Below are 21,708 nucleotides of genomic sequence, written 5' to 3'. Positions count from 1 at the left end.
CCACTGCTCCCTTTAACAGTCTGATTCTTAAAAAAAAATAACTAGAAAGCAACCCCCATGGAAGAAAAATACATAAAAAGTGGTGATATGCAAGCCAAAAACAACCAGTGAAAATGACTCCATATTGATGAGAAAAATACTTGTTTTTTACCAAGTAATTCATGACAAAAGTAGCCAGGGAACTTACTTCATTGCTGAAGATGGCATTGAAGCCTTTAGCACAGATCCTGGCTTCACAGACTACTGGGTTCTGACAAAAATGTGCATTCCAGTTCAGTTGCAGCCCAGGATTTTCAATGCCCTGTCTCATTTCTTGCAGCCTTCTGTTTGTGATAAGAGTGCTGCTTTGGATTTAGATTCAGTCACTAAAACCTGAGCCTTGTAGCTTTGAGCCAGTCTATAATATCACTACATGGTTCTGCACAAAGGCAGAATGACTCATGCACGCGCCTATTTCTTTTTTCCTCATGGCTGAAAACTGATGATCTGTTTCATAATATGAAATGCAAGCAGATTCTCCAACCACATCCAAATAACTCTGGTAAATCGCCTGTGAGTACCTCAGCATAAATTGCATGCAGGGCTGCTAACATGAAGGGTAAAAACCTTCAGCTACTGAAACAATGTCAAATTTGCCTCCAACATATATTATATTTAGATAAAAGCGCTTGCTGGAAATGTCCCAGGGAAAAGCAAGTAATTCTCTCAATATGTGAAGTCTGTAATACTTTGCAGTTATACTTCATCCACGATAGATTTGACATTGACCAGTCAGTAAGCAGTCCAGTGTATTTAAACTGTTTTAATTCAGAATTTTCACATGAAAAGAAATATAAGTAAATAAATAAATAAGCAGATGAGTAGAAAATAGTAATTGGCCAAGCTCCTTCTAGCTGATAGCTATTGCTTTTTTACTGTTTTTCTTGAAGTTTAGTGGAACTCACCCAGAAACCCATCTCCTGGTAGATGACAAACACACAAAGAAGTGTACAAAACAAGTTTACTTTTTCAGATTAAAAAAAAAAAAAAAAAAGAGAGAGAGAGAGAGAGAGAGAGAGAAACACAGTCGCTGTTCATACCACTGTGGATGGTGTGCTATTTGTCAACTTTATAGCAAATTGCTTTCTGCTTGCTGCCACCACCTCCAGTTTCTAGTGCTTTATTGCATATAAAATTCAAAATCATTTATGCCACATCCTTACCCAGTAATATGTCAGGCATCTGACTGTTGAGGATAATGGGCATTTTGCCTAGCTGAGGCATAAGAAAGAACTTACAGGACTCACCCCAGAATATACAATCCACAATTGCTACAAAGCCAAATCATAAATTTTCTTTCTTGTGGTTTTGGGCCCCAGTACTCAATAAGGCTTTCAAGGCACTTTTATACCTCAAATTGCAAGCTTGCTGAATGTATACACAGTTCAGATCCAACTCCTCCTCTTTTGTATTTCATTGCATACAAAACCCTAACTGATGTGATTGAGAGGTTTACTCAAGACAGAAGGAATTAAAAGTGAAGAAAGACATCAAGATTTGTAACTTTAAAAAGATCCCCTACATATTGGGAATTATGGTCTTTCCAGAAAATATGTAAGAGGTTCGAGGAATGAAACCAATATTTTCTTATGTCACCTTTAGACAAACTGATGCCTCCAATGTGTCATGCTCAAACTACAAAGTTCTGTGTTTCCTCAAAGAATCGTTTGAATCCATTCGAAATTCATGGTATCATCTGTAATATCTGTCAGAGATCTCCAAAAGAAGGCAAGGAAAAGAAATACAGCACAGGGAGGAATTCTGCACACAAAGGATATACTTCGATGGGGTAAGCTAAAGGATAAAGAGGGGTTAAAATGCAATAGATTCAGCTTATTTGTTAGACTGATGCAAGTATCTTCTAGTTGAATTGAGCCATTGGGTTTCTTAGACTTTGGATTTGGGTGCAATAGCAACTCCTGCATTTCTCGTGTCAGGCTTTTTACAGGATTCTAGTGTTTCTTCCTAATGGTTGAATTCTGAGGGTAGCAATGGCATGAAGCATGCCTTCCAGAAAGCCCTGTCTGTAAGCACCACCTTGGCTAGGTGAATTAAAATCCAGTTTACAGAGGATGGTGCTCAGAGTACTGGCCGTCTCCACCCTAGTGTAGCTCCAGTAGCAACAGTAACAAGGGGATATTTTCACAAGGTCTCACTACAAAGACAAAGGCAAGGAGGAAGGCTGGAAGGAGAATTCATTTTCATTGTTCTCTGCACAGTGGCCTAGCTTATCGCTTATCCCTGTAACTGCAGCAGATAATGTTTTGTGAAGTAAACAAAGTTTAAACTTAAAAAAAAAAAAAAAGCCACTTCTGGTGTTATTTTTGAATTCCAAACCAGTGTGCTGCATCCTCCCAAATTAGCAAACAGGAAAGAAACTATGATTTCTGGAAAGCAGAAACTGAATGATTGTAAGTTATACACATATCGCTGACCTGGAAACGCAGTCCCTTGCCTTTCAATTTCATCTGTTCCTCTACTTTTCACCCTGGTTTCCTACTTTGAAGGCTTGTTTAACGCAGCACACTAGGAAATTGAGAGCCTCTTAAATCAATGCTTGCATTTCATTCCCTCCACAAAGACTAGTAGGGTAGCTGCATTTTAAGAGCACTGCATTTTAAAGAGAAGTACAGGACCACAGAGATAGGTCTCATACACAGGAAGCTTCTTTAATTTTAACCTGTACCAGCTCCAGGTTGAATATCATAAAAGGACAAACACTATAAAAGTCAACACAGAGAACCACGGGATTCATAAACATCCCATCCAACCTCAGTTGTGCACACACTAACCCTCCACCATGATGCACAACCTACTCACAATCAACTGCCAACATTCACCCTTCATCCTGCCAAAACAAGACACAAAAGTTGAGCAGAAACACGTCTTTGATCTTCTGAGATGACCAGGCACCAGGATTGACTGGGTGAGCAGCTCTGACATGAACATCCAGCATGGGGCCATTCACACAGCTCTCCAGCCACTGTTGTGCCAGGGCCTGGAAAGCCAAATTCCACCATGACTGGCAGAATGGGCATTGTAGGATAGCGAGGCACAATTATCTGGTCTTCACATTGCTTGGTTACTCCTTTGGCCTTGCCTTAAATGTTGTGTAATCCGAAATGACTACAAATGGTCAGACACTGCTATTTTTATTGCTCAAAATCATCAACATCCATCAAAAGTAGGGGAGTTAACATTAGCCTGGGCTCTGCGAAGCATTAAAACTCCTCTATATTTCCCAGGGGATTCAAGATTGTAACTAAATTACTGGCTCAGAGCCAGACAGGTCCCTGAAGATATCTGCTGTAACTTTTAGAAGTGCAGCAAACTCAGTGCTCCACAAACAATGTACAAGGCATATATTTGCACATAGGGAGCCTGGAAAAATAATTTTACCAGATAATCATTTAAATAATCACAGAATAATCTTTTTGTTCATCCACTCTTCCTGACACAAAATATGCAAGAAGAGACCACAGCCTTAACATACCACAGCAGACTAAATATTTAAATAAATGCTGCAAACAGGAAGGCAGTTGAAATGCAAGAAAAGAACATGCACCAAAACAGAACGGGCTGCAAAGCCTTGTGCTAACTGAAATAAACCACTTCAGGGGGGATACAGCATTACAAATACATTCATTGCCACAACATATGGTGAATGGAAAAAAAAATAATGAAACTCAGATGTCTCAAAGTTTTCTAGTACCAATTCCCCATACACACAACCCATGGATGCTGTGCAGGTGCGGATTTGGTTTCAAGGGAAATTCATGACTGTTCACTTTTAACATGGACAAGCATCTGTCTCTTTCTCAGGTGTTTAAGAAACCTACTGTCAACAGCCAAGGTGATTAGGAGACATTTTCAGTGAGACTGCGGAGGAATTATGAGTGCAGATCCTGTCATTTGCTAACAGGATTAGGGGCAGATACATTCCATGCATCTCTCTGAAAACTAATCCTGATGTGTCTTTCACCTTCATGAAAGGTAAAAAAAAAAAAAAAAACCTTCCATAAAACAGGCCTGTACAGATATGCAAGGTCACGTACGGCACTTTGAACAGCACACTAACGTCACAATGATTTGCAGACATCGTATAATAGCACTGTGCAATTTAAACAGCTGGAAATTTGACATGCAGCCATTGCAACTATACCCTCATAAACACTAAAATATTCTGGCTTTATCTTTTCAATTAGCTTTCCCTTAGATCTGCCTGTTTCCCCTTACATTGCTCCATGCAGTCCTTTTTCCAGGAGAATTTACTCATAAGAAACTAGCAAACAACCTAGTGTAAAATATCGGAGAAAGCCTGCAGAAAGCTGACTGAATTCATGAGGGCCGATCAATCACCCTAGAAATATGAATCAAGTCACCATGGTGCTTCAAAAAGGGTAAAAAAAAAAAAAAAAAAATCATGGATGGAACTCTGGAGTCCAACAAAAACATCTTCCATTTCAAATATTCACTAACAAATTAGCTACAGCATGAGTTATTCATAGGAAACACACAGATAAAAACAAGAAAACTAAAGAAAATAATCCATTTGTCCTGAAAATGCCCATGGTCTGCAGGCTTCCAATGACACAAGAATGCACCTAACCCACAGAAACTACAGCACAGAGATACTGGGCCAATATAAGGGGCTTTTTCCATGATATATAGCCTGTTTCCAAATCACAGCAACTATTATGGTATGAATTTTTTTATTATTATTCTGGAACAGCAGTTCCACATGCAGAGCTGGTCTATAATAGCTATTGCAAAATGCCTTATGCTGAAACAGCCCCAAGCAGAGGAGCTCTGCATGAGCAGGGGCACCGGAGTGGCACTGCCAGCTACACATTCAGAGCAAGTTATCAATCAGGTCCTGTTAGGTCTCTGGCAGCTCTTCCACTGTCAACCTGCAATCCTCTGAAGCCCCTTCATTGCTTCACTTTTTTCACACAAACCCTGGCTTTCAGTCCTTGTCCCAGCCTGTCCAACAGACAAAGACCTTCACGCTACTCTGCCACTGGCCCCTGGATCCAGAAGAAGGTGAGTGGCACCAGCCTGGCCTGGACCTGTGGGCACTGGCTTACTTCCAGATAGCAAGGATTGTGCCCTCAACAGAGAGCATGGCATGACTTTGTATTATGATTTTCCTTGCCACAGCACCCCACAATCAAAGCACTGGTCCAATAAGCATTGTCCTGAGGCCATGCAACATGCATTTTGTTTTATCTGCATTTCATTATATTACTGAAAGAAATGCCACCTGAGTCCAGGACAGCAAAGGTGAAGGAGTAAAGTGGAGATAAGAGGAGACAAGTTTCCTAAGAGGAGAAGGAAATTAAGAGAAGGTGCACAGCCAAGGGAGAAGATGGCAAAGGGCTGCCATGGAAAGAGTGATACAGCTGATGGAGAAGACTGTGAGTGGAGGTGAAAGAGCCCAGTTGTGAAGGTGAGGAGACAAGAGAATTTAAGGTTTCATCACCAATAAGCATGGGCTTCTTAGAGACTGAGCTGACATTTTTAAGGAAAGAATAATTGAAAAAAATCATCATTAAACACAAACAAAAATGTTTAAGCCAAGACTTCTGGGATAGACCATTACATTCTGGGAGTGAACACAGACTGATGGCTATTTTCCCCTCACTTATTAACACTTGGCACTCACTAAGTTCTTTCCACCAAAAGATCTCAATGTGCTTTACAAATGTTAATTAAACCTCACAACCCCTTCGAGCTTCCACATGCCAGGTATTATTATTACTATAATGGTAGTTTATGGAATGGAAAAACAGGGACATAGATAAATGTACTTGTTTCAGCCTAAACCACGCAGCAGATAAGATTCTCGCTTGGCTGCACTACTTCAGGCACAGTCCAAATCCTGTAGAAGTTACCAGGAGCTTTACCAGCAGCTTCCAAAGGCGGTTGATGCAGATATGCCGACTCCTTCCTCCCAGGCCCACCTCTGACAGCTGTGCCATGCCAACTTCCATCACTGCACCCAAAAGCGTGTGAAAGCCACGGGCAGAATTGATTATCCTGGGACGTTTTTCGCTGGCATACAGAACAAAGAGGCGTCCTCCCCTGAGCTCTCTCTGAGCAAGTGATGGCCTGCCCCTCCTCTGTGTAACGCCTTCAGTTACCAGGTACTTCCAAATCAGTAGTTTACATTTTTTAAGGAGTTGTGCCCGTTGGGAAATGGGAAAGGAAGGGTGGAAAGCTACTTTACCCAGGGGAAACTTGCGGCCATGTCACTGCAAAACAGCCTCAGGCTGCACACATGGGTCAGCATGCCCCAACACAGCCTGGCACTTCTTTGAAGCACTAGGTTGTGAACTGACATACATTTCAGTGCCTGGAAATATGGAAAATGGGGTGCAGCTCCTCATCCTACCATTGGGTTCACTGCCAAACCCTTCTGCTTCCCATGCTTCAACAGATGCAAGAAGAGCCAGCTTGGTGAGATAGGGCTCCCAAGAGGTGGATGAGTGAGAAAACACCTGCTCTACAGCCTAGAGATTTTAGGCATGCAGAAACTCTCAAAGGCATTGCATGGGAAGGCTTCACTGTGCACAGTGGCTCTCACTGTGTTTTCTTCAGTGCCACGGGATAGATGGGACTGACTGGAACACAAGCCAGACCTACCAACAGTGACACATATAGGACTACCTCTTGATTCAAAGACAAAGCATTTCCTGTCTCACCTGCACTGTGAGATAGAAGAGTGTTTTAGGAAGCCACTGGGACTCATATCAGAATTGCATTCGCACAACATATGGATCATTAGGAATAACGATACCAGAAAACTGGCTTTAGATTTGATCCAGACATGCCGTAGTTTGTCCAAGTATCCTTTTCCCAGCAATCCACAGTAAGCAATCCACAGTAATTTCCCAGTAATCCACACCAAGCCAACTGTAAGATGTAATTCAACTAGGATTAGGTTGAATATTAGGTTGAGTCACCAACACTGGAGGTCTTTCAAAGACATTTAGATGTAGAGCTTAGTGATATAGTTTAGAGAAGGACTTGTTAGCATTAGGTCAGAGGTTGGACTAGGTGATCTTGGAGGTCTCTTCCAACCTAGATGATTCTGTGATTCTGTGAACTCATCCTTCTATGAAATTTCTCATTGAATTTCAATAAAGCATCCAGAAAGCCACTGGGAGGGGCAAAAACAAAACAAAACAAAACAAAACAAAACAGAAAAAGAAAAAAGCACTGGATAACTGGATAGCAGGTATATGCTTAATACACTTTTATGAAAATATAACGTTTGACGAATGAGGATATAGCAATGCAAATTAGAAAGTATTTGGCAATACAATTAGGGAAATCATTAGAGAAATTGAATTCCTTCTCTCAAAGAATTTTGGCCAACCTCTTACTACAACTCAGTCGACAAAGACTACTGAATAAATAAGGATACAGTAATCATCTGCCTGAAAAGGATCTATTTTAGCTGCTATGAAGTAACAAAATGATCTGGAGTTCAGCAATCCTCCAAATGGGAAAAATAAGTTAAGCTTGCTTTTAACTGAAGCAAAAATGTTAGTAGCTAAGACACTTAATGTGGGATTTAGAAGGCTTCATTTGCCTTCTCTCCAATAAAACTTTGTGCATGAGATGCTTAAACTCCCTTGTGTTTCAGTTCCCATCTGACTACAGGAGTGTTCAGTGAAAAAATCATCCATTTGGGGGATTCAGAGGCTGTCGTGATGTGTTACCTACACCAAGAAGGTAGTATAAGACCAAGCAGTCTAACACAAACACTGGCATAAAACTTGATTCAGACGCTATGATTGTCTGCCAGTGAGGTGATCTTGGATGTACTTACGGGTGCTTCTGCCAGCTCAATAAGAGAGTGATTGCCAGTGTTAATGCACAGCTATAAGTGTACACCAACAGTTTTTCTGGACCCTTGCCCAAGGTTTTCTCAGAATACTACCACAAAATTACCACAAATTTAGGAAGCTCCAGGGCAGGCCCCACTATCTACTTCTCTACTTTACAGAGAAAACTCCCAAATGGTTTTCTCCTCCATTTCAGCTCCCTAGGAGCTTTTCCAGTTCCTTCTCCAATTTCTTCTCACATTCCAAGCAGACTGTGTCACTTCTCACCTAATGGCATTTTAATGGGTGCCTCCATCTTCTTCCTCCACACCTGTGAGCCCTGCCTTAAATTCTCCCAAGTCTGACTCTCCCTACAGCCTACCCTTGCAACACTATCAGCCTAAAGGCTGATATGCCCAAAATGGAAAAACGCCAGGTGCTGCACCTGGGATGGAGGAATGCTGGACACACGTACAGGTGGGGAGATGAGTGGCTGGGAGCAGCTCTGCAGTATGGGACCTGGGGGTGCTGGTCATCACCAGGCTCAACAGGAGGGTGCCCTGGCAGCCGAGAGGGCAAACTGCATTAAAACAGCACAGCCAGCTGGTCAGAGAGGTGGCTCTCCAGTTGTATTTAGCATTGGTGTGGCTTTGCCTTCAATGTTGTGTGCATTTCTGGGTTCCACAATACAACAGGATGCTAAGGTACCTGAAATCATCCAGAGAAGAGCAAAGAGCACAAAAGCGGGTGAAAGTGCTGGAAGGCACGTCCTGTGAGGACACTGGGCTGTCCTGCCTGGAGAAAAGAGGCCTTGCTGCTCCCTGCAGCTCCCTGAGGAGGGGAGGCACAGAGGGAAGCATCGGTCTCTGCTCCCTGGGACCGACCACAGGGGATGCAGGAACAGCACAGAGCTGCCAGGGGAGGGTCAGGCGGGCATTGGGAAAGTGGCTTCACTGGGAAGGGAGTCAAATGCTGGAACAGGCTTCCTGCAGGGGTAGTTGACACCCCAGGCCTCTCAGGGTCCAAGAGGCAATTGGGCAATGCTCTCAAGAATATGCTTCAACTTTTGGTCAGCTCTGAGGTGGTCAGACAGATGGATTTAGATAATCTTTGAAGGTCCCTTCCAATTGAACTATTCTATTCTATTCTTTTCAGGATACAGGCATGCACTCAATTTGTCATGCCTCTTGGCAAGTGCTGGAAAAGATCAAAAGCTAGGCACTAAACAGCAAAATCTCTGCTTGCTATAATCTGGTAAAGAACATAACATCCTTTTCAGTGTGAGAAAATACGTTGGTAATATTTTCAGGAGCAGAATAGGACAGGGAACAACCAATGCTCACAGAATGTAACAGAAACAAGTACTTCACATATTCAGAACATCCACCCTTCTCATTCATGGGCTACAAGCACAGGACAAAATGGGACTTTGTCTCCCACCTTATCACTTCTTAGGGTGTTAGGTGAGCTTGAAAGAGAGAAGAATCCAGGAAATTAAGCAAGGAATTAACCCCATGGCTATTCCCAAATGACAAAGGACAAAATGAAGCTCTCTGATATGCACAACAGAAATATTTGTCCTCAACTGGATGGGCTGCAGATTACTGCTAAAGCACATGCTGTCAGTGGAAAGCTGTCATGGCCATACAGATAGGGACTTGCAGGAGTACCAAACCAAGATAGTGCTGCAAAGGTGTAAAGTGAGCTTTTTAGCATACTGACAAGTCTTGAGGAAAAGTTGCATTTGCAGTGAACTTCTAAACTACGTTGCTATATGGTAAATGTAATGGAGAAACTACAAGAAAGTTATTCCTCAGCCTTGACCTTTCTAACTAAAGGGAAAGTTCAGCTACCTTTTGAAGCAGATGTTACAACTGTCAATTAGGCTTTGGGGCTTTTTCAAATTCTGAAAAAGACAACTGCTTATATTGTGTGTCTGACCACTCTTGTTCCAGGAGGAGGAAGATGACTAAGGCCAAGATGCACAATGTCATCGTACACACCCAAAATCCATCCCAGTGATTTTTGTCATTGGGGGGAACCACAAACCTAAAAATCTGCTGCTTCACAGAAGAAATGCAGGTGTTACACAAAATATGTGAAGCTATTATTTGAGACTAAGTTACAAATGGGAGTCTAATTTTGAAGAAACTAATATGCAAGAGCATACAGTAAGTTCAGGATGCATTTCATTCATGTTTTGCAAAACATCATGTAACATAGTAGCAAAAGTACTTGAAGGAAAGAACAAAAAAGAAAGGGAAAGGAAGCACATGGCATAGGAGAGGCAACTGCAGTTCCCACAACCTGGCAAGCCAGGCACTACCTGAATAAAAGTGAACAGAGACTACAAAGGGTCTGACATGGCCATTTCAACATGTGGTGATGGTCTGCTTTGTTTGGGGATGCTTAAACCTACAGATTTGAATCTTATGAGGCTCATCCTTCCCACAACCTTACTGCTCAGTTATGAACTCTTCTAATTAAAAAATAAGAAAGAAAAAAAAAAGCGTAGTAAGGATGGTGCCAAGACACCAACATGCCAACATTTGTGATTCTAGAAGGTACTTCAGTAATTACACTGAAGCAACTCCAGTGCTGAACGTATTGCAGATGGAATTTGGCAAGCCAAAAATCTCTTGTTCAGAAACATGTAATATATTTTTATGGTTAAAAAAAAAAAAAAAAACTGCAGGCAATTTGGCTATGACATATCAAATAGAAGCCAAGATCTCACATCCTGCAGTGACAAGTGTGTTGGTCTCAGGGACACACCTCTAGGACAGACCTCCACGTTTCTTATAGTATCTGGGGAAGGAAAACAAGTGCATATAGAATGCTTCTGCAGGAGTGACTTCCGCTTTTTCTGAAATGCATTGCAGAACAGTTAAAAGAGATGTTTTCTTAAAAAGGTTTTAACTTTCTGGAACAAGAAGCATCTTTGTTGTTGTGTAATACAGTAATTTTTACATGGAGGTCCCACACTAGCACCAGGTCTCCTTAACAGAAGCATAAAGCAGAGTGAAAGCAATCTGTAAAAGACTCAGAGTTCAGAATAAAAACTGCTTACATAGAGTTAATCCCTACAGGCCGGCACGCTACGTTTTGCTGGAGTTGCTTGTTGCTCATGAGAATCCAAATAGTTCTCAGTGTTGTTTAGTCAATGCATAGGAAAAAGTAGTGGATGGAAATTAAAAACAAAGATGACAAAAAAATCAGCCAAGTCCCTGACACTTAATAGCAATTCCAACTTTGAGGAAGAAGGGTCTGAATAAAAATAGGTATCAGACAAAAAATTAGATAGACATATATATACACCCAAAAATGGTTGCATAACAACCTCTTGGGAGTAGCCTACTTCTAACAGTGCATCTATGCATATTGTTTAAGGTGATCTTGTTCATCCAATCCCTACTACTAACATGTTTATTTTTCTTTTCTGCTTTATTATCATCCGAGTTTATCTTTCACATCCTTTGCCTACAGTGAACTAGCTTCAACAATAACAGGATATGTACTCTCAAATTATTATGTTGGGGAAAAAAATAGGGGAAAAAATGTTTCACAAGAGGCAAATAATCAAACTTATAATACTCTGAAGAAAATAAATGAGTGACAGAAAACAGGGCAATTAGTGACTAGGTAAACTATTTTTCTTCCTACGGTCAAGGAGCCACCCAAGGGGCACTGGGTAGGAAGAGGGCAGCCACTTTACATCCCTTGTGGTCTCCTGGTGTAGCACCGAATGAAATTTAGCAGAGCTGACACTTGGCTTGACATTTCATTTACCAAGAAACAAACAGAGACTAAGGAAGGAAAGAATTTAGATATCAACTTAGGTCCTCGTTTGCAACTTTGCTCATCATAACTCAGCTTAAAACCAGAGGAACTCCACTGAGTTCAGATCTGTGCTGGAGCCTGTATTTAAGCCTAGGATGCATTACTCATTCCTGGAATTCAATGTGTGAATTGAATTCAACCTGTGAATTCAATGGAATTCAAAGAAGTTTAAAAGAAAAATAGCTGAGCTCTTTAAAGTGTCAACTAACTCTTGCAATTTATATTTTCCTTCAATGATGGATGTTTGAACATAGACAAATTGGATCATAATACCTTGGACTAAAGTGTGATTTTTTCTGTCAACTTCACAAACTGTTTAGATACTTCAGATATGCAACAACCCCCCACAGAAACCTGTGTTTCAGTGTACCTGCTGTTCCCTAAAAGGTGATTACAATATGGCACTGTTAGGCTTGCAAAAACTTCTCGTTACCACATCCAGTTTGTATGTCACAGGGAGATTTTACGGCACTGCTGAACACTTGTGAAAAAGAGAAGGAAGAGGGGAGGGGGGAAGCCCTCCCTGACTGTCTGCTCTGCAAAGGATTTGAACTGCAGAAAAGAGGAACCATGTCAGCAAATGCCAAACCAATGCGATACCTGCCAAACCGCACCTTATCCTTCTCAATCAGCAAAAAAATTATCCGCTGCCTGATTTCTCTTACCTCACCAATAAAGGGCTAGTTTTTTTCCCTTATTAGGACAGTCTCCATGCTGTAAAATTCTGGCTCTAATAAGTGGCTTTAACAATATGTGCTGCACATCAGCACAAAAAGAAAGCAACTAATAAAAATAAAACACAGGAGGAGAATAAAAGGGCTGAGTCCTAAACTAAAAGGGACGACATCAGCTTAGTTTGGGCTCCAAAATTTGATCATAGATTTTATAAAATATAGAATTGAAATTGGAATGGATGAATGCATAAAGGCTAACATTATACAGATATATAATTATAATCTTGGCTTTGCAGCTGCTTATACATGTAAGCAGCCTAACTGAGGTCAGAGAGACTTTTTTATACACTTCAGTGCTTACAAGGCTCAAAACAACTGTCAGTACTTTAAAATACAGCAAAGAAAGCTTTCTCTGTGTGTTTTCTTTAACAAAATAAAATCAAAAGCAGTGAAAAGTTACAAAGGTAAGTCTGAGCATTTCAATTATTCAAACTACCGATTGAATTATTTCACTTGGATGGATTTTTAAATGTATGGATTTCAAGTATCTACTTTACTGTATCTACATTTTGCTACTCAAATTGGATAGAAGAGCACAGAGGTCATGAAATAATCACCAGAGAATTTCTTCCCGATCCTTCTGGACCTTCTTGTTTTATTCCAAATGTGGAAAAGGGTGGAGGGGGAGGCCTGGGATTGCAGGTTTGGCAGGGAAGGAAAGGCAGGGGTATGAAGCAGACAGATGAATTTCTGCCACCCCCCATCCCACACAGCCACACCTAGGCCAACAGGGTGGCTGTGGAGGACCTATCTGGATTAAAGATCTGCACTAACAAGGAATTTTCTAGTTTTGCTGAAGCAGGAGAAAATAAATAAATAAATAAATAAAAATGTCAAAGTGAAGCAATATGGAATATGTGATATGGCTCAGGATTGCTTTATTTTAAGTCAGCCTGAAAGAAGAAGGAAAATCTTTCATCTTTTTTTTTCTTTTAACTTATTTTTTTCTTTTAAATTTATGTAAATTCTGTTTAGAAACAAAAGATCAGAATGTTTTGTTTCAAAAAAAAAAAATTGCAAAGAGGAAACTCAATAATTTATGTAGAAAAAGTGTCCAAAACTTAATTAAAAACAACAAAAAAAAACTTGTTTTCATTTAGACAAAGCTAGTCTCAGAATCTGGTGAATTCCCAAACAGTTCTGCTCTGCCCAGAACTCTCATTTTTTCTTGTTTTTACTAAATTTACTGTTCATGAAAAATAGTTCTCTGAGCTCACCTCAGGCTTTTCAATTCCCAGAGAGCAGCACCAGTTTGGCTCTGATACCTCTCACCAGTGTCCTGCCTTAAACAGAGTACAAAACTGAGCTCAGGGTTTTTGAGAACTAATCTTAGAAATTTGGCTTTTATAGAATCATGACTAAACTCAGGTGGGTGCCCAAAACTCCACGCAGATTAATCCAGCTTTGTGCCGTCACCCCCCCCCCCCCCCCCCCCAGTGCCTTGCTTGTGCTGGAGGTGCTGGAGGAAGAGAAGCACCTCAGAAATCTCAAAGATGTTTCTTTATAGACCTGTCCTTTCTCTGCCATTATGTTACTACCACCAAGAAGGATAATTTCTCTCAGAAATGTTTCAGCTCTTGTCAAAAATTTCTGCTGACCCACTATGAGTAAAGTTCCTAAATCCAGCATAAAAATCTTGAAGTGGACATTTAGTCCTCAGTAGCCCATGTCCTTGTAAACCAGACACAAACCCTATGTAGTGCACTTTGGCAGTGACAACTAATACATCACGAATGCTCTGTACACAAGAAACATTATCACCAGAGTGTTCAACATAAATATGGTCCACACAGAGATAAATATATTTGCATCAAAAGTACTCATCTATCATCCCAAGTGTTTTGGGCTTCATCCCTAAGCATAAGGCACTGATGTGCAACTTGGATATAAGCTGTACAGCTCACAAATAGACAGGACAGTGTAAGAGGATGAGCCACTTTCAGACACTTACTGCTGTTCTTAGCTTTTAAAATGGACACAAATAGGCTTGTTGCAAGCTAACATCTTAGCATATCTGGTGTCTAGTTACATTATGCCCATCTTATTTTTCCTCAGTAATCTAAAAAGGCTTTTGCAAATTAAGGATTCAGGCTATTGCCCACTGGGGAACAGGAATGAAAAGCATGTCCAACAGAGAAGATCAGAAAGAAGGAAAAAGATGGCTTCAAGTGAAAATGAACAACATTTATTTTCAGAGCAGAATTAACCAGATGACACAATGCTGCCACCATTTCTGCTGTCTGTGGAGATGTAAGGTGTCTTCTTCCACCCTTCTCTTCTAATAAAAAAAAATATAGTCAATAATCTGTCTTGAACGTGCAGCCAAGAAACGGAAAAGATATACAAGAATATGAGGAACCAATCAGAAAATACTGTGATGGTGAATTTCCAACATCCTGACTTCCAACAAACAATCTTGAAGTATGAATAAACGTTATAATTTACTGGAAGAAAACATTCTACCTGTTGACAAAGAATACCTCTGCATTCCTTAGAAACTTGCACAGTAAACACTTATTGGAGTGTCCAGCAAAGTGAGCCAATTCAATCCCTATATATTTACTTAGCAGCCTTTATATTTTCAGGCCAACCGGAATGATTTCTTGGCTATGATGAGAGCTTCTGCTTTTAATTTCCAGCATATCGAATGCTAACAGGATTATATTCAACTATTTAGCAATTACAGGATTTTCTACAAGTACACCAAGAGCATAGAAAGTATCTTTAAATGCTGCAGCTGAAACTATCATATAAAAGAGGCCATTAGAGGACATTTGCAAGAAGTTAGAATTCTTATTGTACCTCATTCAAAGCAGCGCAGTAACAGCTTCCTGCCTTTCCCTGGAAAGTCTCCAGAGAGATCACTTATATGGATTTTAATACTCCTTTTTCTTTTCCATTGCAATCTCCTGAGAAGGCATGAGCACTTGGAATGATTACGTTATGCCTCAGCCTGGGAAGGGCAGTATTTCATCATGTATTTCACTGAGCAATGCTTTGAAGAAGCCTTTGTGGGTAATGCTAAAGGTGTCTTCCCCGCTTTTGGCCTGAGGTCATGGACATGTTTGTTAAAAGGGAATAAATCAGTTTCCAAATTTTGGCCACACATTTCATTTCTCTTGAAAGTCCTTGCCCCAAGAGAGCTTTGCTTTTCTCCAGATATGCTACTGGAAGCCCTGACAAAAGAAAATCCATATCTGGTTGTCAAGGTGTGCCTGCCCTTGTTTAGAAGCTGCTACAGGATACTAAACTCCCAAGACACAGAAAAACAGGAGTACGGTAGGTAATCACGTTTCAAGAGAAAAAGGATTGAATTGTCTTCATCCAGACATTTCACTGACTTCAGTGGCTTCACTTCACGTAGCGTAACTGTGGGTGCTAATGCAGATGCACAGTAGGGCATTCCTCCCAGCACTCACCCAATGCTTCAGAGATGCACAAGGCACAAAACCAGCATGTTGCTGGTTCCCTCTCTCACCCAAGGGAAGAGTGTAGAAGAACCTCTAGCAGCAAGGATATCCAAAGATTTCTGGTTTTGTAAACAAAACAGCCAGACCCTTTCCAATCTAGCTAAACTGGCCCGAGTGCAAGCCAGCAAGTAGGGTCTGAAGCTCGCTGTAAGGGCTCGAAGCCTCCAGCCTGGGTCATAGCACTCTGGGCCAGCTCCCCACACTAGGTGCAAAGAGTCCAGGTTTCCACCAGCTATACCAGCACCAAAATGCCTAAACCTCAGCTGCTTCTCCTTTCCATTCCCTTGCTTTCTCCTCGCAACGGTTGCAGTGAAGCTGGTTCCCTGCCTAGGCAGCTCATACAGCAATACGGGAGGGCTGGCAGCTGTGGCTTGTGGCTGTGTTCCACCACGGTCCAATACAAAACAAGTTTATTTGACGTGCTCTTAGTTAAATTAGTATTTATTGCCCAATATCTGAAATCATGATGAAGGATTTCAGATTCCTGGAAGGGACTTCTTGGAGGGGTTGAGTTTCTGAAATCTCTGAGCTCCCTCCCTTCATACAAGAGCATAGGATTTGATGTTGGAAACTCCAAAAAACAGCACCCAGAAATCCCAGTCTCTTCTGAAAATCTCTCCCAGATTTTAAACAAAACCCTGGCATAAATCACTTCACAGTATTTTAGAAACATAGTACTGCCCTGTTTCTCACTCATCAACATATAAAGCAGACAAACAAAACAACAAAACAGGACCCAAATAAACCAGATAATTTCTCCAGCAATTTTGCACAGGCTAATTGATTTTCTTCTCTTGCTTCCCTCCCACATTCAGAGCTGAATGTGCCATGAGGACTTTATTTACACAGTGAATTAAGCAAGCTGAGTTATGCGAAAGTTTTCACACAAAGTATGAAACTTCTGTAAACTTCCCATTACCAGAAGTCTGATTAGCAACCAACCCTTCCAATGTATTACTCTGCCACTGAATAAAGCACGGAATAAATTCTGCAATTTCAATTTAAACAAGATACATACATGTGAAGACTATTCCTTTAGACAATATTCTACATAGCACAATATAGCAAAAAGAGGAGCAAAAGAACCCAGTCTGCATCCAAGGCTTACTCCCCACTTCAACCAACTTCCCAAGTTTTTACACCATTCTGTCCCCCTTTCCCATCAACACCATCCAGCCCTTGCTACACAACACAAAATGGCTAAATCCATATAGATATCAAAATAAATAGACAACTCACTTGGAAAGACTTGACAAGTTCTGCCTGCAGTATGATCTGCTGATCATGTCTGCAGCGTATGAATCAGTGCAAACTGCTGCCAGCTCCAGGGAGCAAATGGACAGATGATCAGGGCGTGGAATGAGATAATAAAAATGCCATTATCCTTTCAGGCATGCGAGACTCATTGGATGCTCTTTCCACCCCACAGGTTAACCATTTGGTCGGTCCTCAGCTCCTGTAATGACACACTCTATTTGCCTATTGTGAAGCTCATTATCTATCTGGTATCCTCCTCCCCTCCCTTCACCCCCCTCTGCTCCTTGATCATATGATTATTAGCTTTTTTACTGTATTCTCTCTAATAGATGCTCTTTGCTATAGCTGGACCTCCAACTGTGGAAAACCCTGTAGATTTCTCAGTTGTACAACTTGATCAACAAATGCTTGCTTCCCATTCAGCCTTCACAAAAAGTGCTTTTGTTGCAGCAAGCCTGTCCGAGCACCGAGCAGCCTGAGAGCTGCGCAGAGCTGCCTTCACAAGTATTTGCTTGTAGAGAAGTCACATTCCAGCCTGCCGAGAGATGATGAGGGGAGAGGACCCGAATATAAAACAATGGTCCAGGAAACAGTCCTCCCTTTTAAATCATTGCCTGAACGTATTGCATGCACTTGCATCCAGTCGAATTTCACAGAATCACAGAATCACAGAATTTCTAGGTTGGAAGAGACCTCAAGATCATTGAGTCCAGCCTCTGACCTAACACTAACAGTCCCCACTAAAGGTCAGGCTGGATCAGGTAGCTCAAAAGACCAGAGGGTGATTGCCGAACAGGGACAGATCCAGGGAGGTGGGAAGGAGCTGCAAGCTCAATGGCAGTTAGGGTAAAACCACCTTGTGTTTAGCAATAGCATTAAAAACAGGGCTGGAGCTAAACCCAACCTAACAGACTCTCCTCAACGTTCTTCCATCTAATCCAGTGACTGAGGCAGGAAATAGAAATGCAAACAATGTAATTTAAACGGAGGCACCATCAGTTACCACGATTTCACATGCTTGGCTCTCATGCCCCTTCGAGCCTGCATATGCGAATAAACTGAAACAGCTTACTGTGCAGTCCTGCAGCCATTCCACCCCAGGCTGCGATCTTGTTAAACCTCATAAATTACAGGGGTGGGTGTGGATGGATTAGTACTCCAAAGGGAAATCTCTACAGCAAACTCACCCTTCTGTGGGAAGGAGAGAGCAGGTTCAGTAGGTGGCACTCTTACTTTGGAGTGAGCACTGACCGAGTCAATCCATTCTGTCTGAAGCCATGAAGGATGCTGGATATCCAGGGAGGAATCATTCGGACAATTTTCTTCTCAGAGTTTTCAATAAACCTATGGCTGCACTTGTCATGGGGCACTGATACTCATTTTATGTTCTGCTCAAATACCGCAGTCATTATTTATTTCCTCCTGAAAAATCCCTTTACCGTTTCCAGGCAATTATTTTAGTGAAAAGGGAACAGTTTTGTGCTTTACAGATTGGTAAAGGATTCTCATGCAAGAAGGTACAGGCTTAGGCTTTCACACTGAAAAAATACCCCAAGAAATCACTATATCTTCATATGTACTATCTGAAGAAGGGAGTCTCCTGAGAAGACTCCTGTAAAAGGCATTTACATGATTGGCAAATTACAAAAGTAGAATTCTTTCCTCTGGAACAGCATTAGTTAAACAGAGATTGTGTCACTTTTCTGCCAAAACATACATTTTAATCAGATGCCAGATCCAAGAGTTAATGTTTATGAAACTATAAACTGGGCTCCAATGCAGCCCTACAGATTTCTAATACATGCCTGTATTTACTACTGTGTCACAAACTGATTTTTTTTTTAATTTATTTTTTTTCCAGTTGAGTGAGATCTAAGCCCTTTGCCACCCATTCTGGAATATTTTGGTTACAAACAAAACTGCCTCCACATGGGATAAAAGTAACAGCAAAATGATTATCTTCTAAAATCTCACAGTACTCCTTCAAAAAGTACTCCCTCCTTGGAGATGTTCAAAGCCTCCTGGACGTGGTCCTGAGAAACCTGCTCTAGGGGTCTGTGCTTGAGCAGAAGGTTGGACCAGATGGCATCCTGAGGTTTCTTCCAACCTCAGCCATTCAGTAATTTTGTGAAGAGCTTGAGATTTTTTTTAAATATCCCTCTACCCCAACCACCATGCAGATTCTGGCTCTATGTGGCAAATCTGACTTATTTGTTGGCTCATTAGGAATAGGAGAAGCCTCTTGCACTTGTAGTAAGACACACAACTGTTTTAAACTACCCCCTTAAAGAAGGACAGTCAGAAGAATCACAATTTTTTTCTTTGCTTTTCCAAATAACATTGTGAACTATAAAAATTCTGGAGGAACACTTACAGTCTATATAATAACCACTGTGTTAATGATTTACATCATCTAACTATTTTTGATTTGGGGCTAGACTCCTAATACTAAATTCCATCTTCTTGCCTATAGTTTTCATCTCTACAGCACTACAAAGAACATATGCCTTTTGTCCACTCAATTCTTAAGCAATCATCAATGCTGACCATGCAAGTATCCTCAGCTTGGGTCATCTTTGCCTGCAAATGAAGAACTGAAGATAAATAAGGTGAGCAAAACTCCACTTCCAAACACTCTCTCTGCCCAACTGGCTGTCACACTCATCTACAAAAGGTGTCCTTCTCAATAACTGCATTAAACGCTCTGCCTGTTGGCATTCCACATATTGGTTTTTAATTTGACAGCACTAGCGTTATTATTTTTTTCCAGCCAGAAATTGCAATAAGCATTACTTATCACACTTGTAAAGCTTCAAGACCCAACATGCAATTCTGGACACAGTCCTATTAATCCACTGCACAAAGGCAATGAGCACAGTGCCAAGTGGACCTGGGCTAACCGTATTAGTGGCATACTGTTCCACTGGCGAGTGCCCAAGAGACTTCACCTTCAGCTGTTTTCAGTGTTGTGCACACTGCTTAAGCCATATGGGCCATTCAGTAGAGGGGCATCACTGTTTTAACTAGAGTTACAGGGACATTTTGCAATTCAGTTTGTAATACCAAGGAGTGATCACCAAGGTCAACACATGCAATGCTAAGTATTCAGTCAGTTGGGTGCATATCCACCAGCTCTGTAAATTTATAGCAATGCAAAACTAGTTCTCCTGAAAGAGGCTGACATTGAACCAAGATTTTGCCATGCTTCTGAACGCCTTCACAAAGAAGAGAGAGGGGAAGTTGAGTCAGTTATAGATCCTTGCACTTAATAACCCCATTATTTAAAAGCCAAACATTTGTTGTTGTTTACTTTCTTCAATAACTTCACTGACAGAGAAACGATCTCTTTTGTGGCCCTGAGGCGAACATGTTGCATATGGAGCAGTAAGAGGCAAATTACCTTCCTCCGGATCATTTTGAAATTCACTTGGGCATCTAAAGGATGAAAAGTGATGGTGACAGGGCATGCATATCTCACAACCTGTTTTCCTTGTATGTTCTGATGTTTCTGAGATGATTAGTTGCTCTAGGACAACAAGACCCCTAAGCAAAGTAACAGAAAAAAAAAATAAACAAACACTAACAAAACTAGGGCACTTTCGAGTAGTCATTCACACCAATGAATTCAAGTCAAATGTCTCTGTAAGAGTCTAGGCTCATCTATTACAACAATGAAAGGAACTGCAGGGCCTTTCATAGCTTCTCAACATTTAAAACAGCAAAATGAGGAGGAGGAAGGAGACGTGAGAGCTTTCCAAAAGGAAATTATTACTGGGAGGTTCCAACATCTCCTCATACTAACAATAGGAATGTCCAGAGGTCATCCAGAGAGCCACTTAACATTTTGTTTGTTATTTTTACTTTAACCATTCCTGCATGCAGAACTGAGTTTTCAGTGAGCTGATCACAATAACCCTTCAATTCTTATTCTTCTGAGACTATTGTGGATTTAGAACCTGACAGAGGCACGTGCACAGCCCAGACCATGCCTTCCCATACATAGTCTACTCCTCTCTGCATCCGTTTATCAACAGTGGATTCTGTCTGTTGCTGCACTGCTCTCTGTTCTTGTTCTGTTCCTCAGACACTTCCCTAATTGTTCAGCAATTAATTTACTCCTTTTCCAAGTCGAGGCAGTTTTAAAACTCTCAGGCAAATAACTTACAGAAATATATCTGAATTGTTTCAGAAACAATAAATAGTACACCCTCCTCTCCTGTGTGCCATTGGTCTGAAATAAGTAGGCAGGCTTGTAGAGAACTCTGCAAAGCTACTGGCATTTTGCAAGAGAAACAGAACTCTGTTTTTTATGAAAACCCATTTTAATGACATTAACATCTGCTCCTTGTTTGAAGAATATTTTTAACTGTTCCCTCCCTGGGAAAATGAAAGATGACACAGTGTCTTTCATGTTCTCACGGAGTAGACAAACTGTTGGTTTTTTTAAGGCCTGTTCTGAAATGCCCCAATACAGTTCACTGCAGGGAACTGAATGTATGCATCTCACAGGGCAAAAAGGATCTGTTTATTCATCCT

General features: G+C 41.1%; 1 protein-coding gene across 19 annotated transcripts in view; it reads right to left on the bottom strand.

Moving 5' to 3' along the window:
- Window positions 1-21,708, bottom strand: part of CALD1 (caldesmon 1) — a 247,356-nt gene that overhangs the window by 37,764 nt on the left and 187,884 nt on the right. For 2 of the 19 annotated variants that reach the window (XM_072040361.1, XM_072040362.1), the window contains exon 1: window positions 17,155-17,377. The exons of 16 other annotated variants lie outside the window; for them this stretch is intronic. In XM_072040361.1, coding sequence (XP_071896462.1) covers window positions 17,155-17,201 — 47 coding nt within the window. In that variant the 5' untranslated portion in view covers window positions 17,202-17,377. Of the gene's footprint in view, window positions 1-17,154; window positions 17,388-21,708 lie in introns of those variants that run through there. One more of the 19 variants, XM_005017095.6, reaches the window with a different exon arrangement.

This window comes from Anas platyrhynchos, chromosome 1, assembly GCF_047663525.1.
Source record: "Anas platyrhynchos isolate ZD024472 breed Pekin duck chromosome 1, IASCAAS_PekinDuck_T2T, whole genome shotgun sequence".
Classification (NCBI taxonomy): Eukaryota; Metazoa; Chordata; class Aves; order Anseriformes; family Anatidae; genus Anas; species Anas platyrhynchos.
The sequence above is the reverse complement of the archived record's forward strand: the minus strand, read 5'-3'. Positions and strand labels throughout refer to the sequence as shown.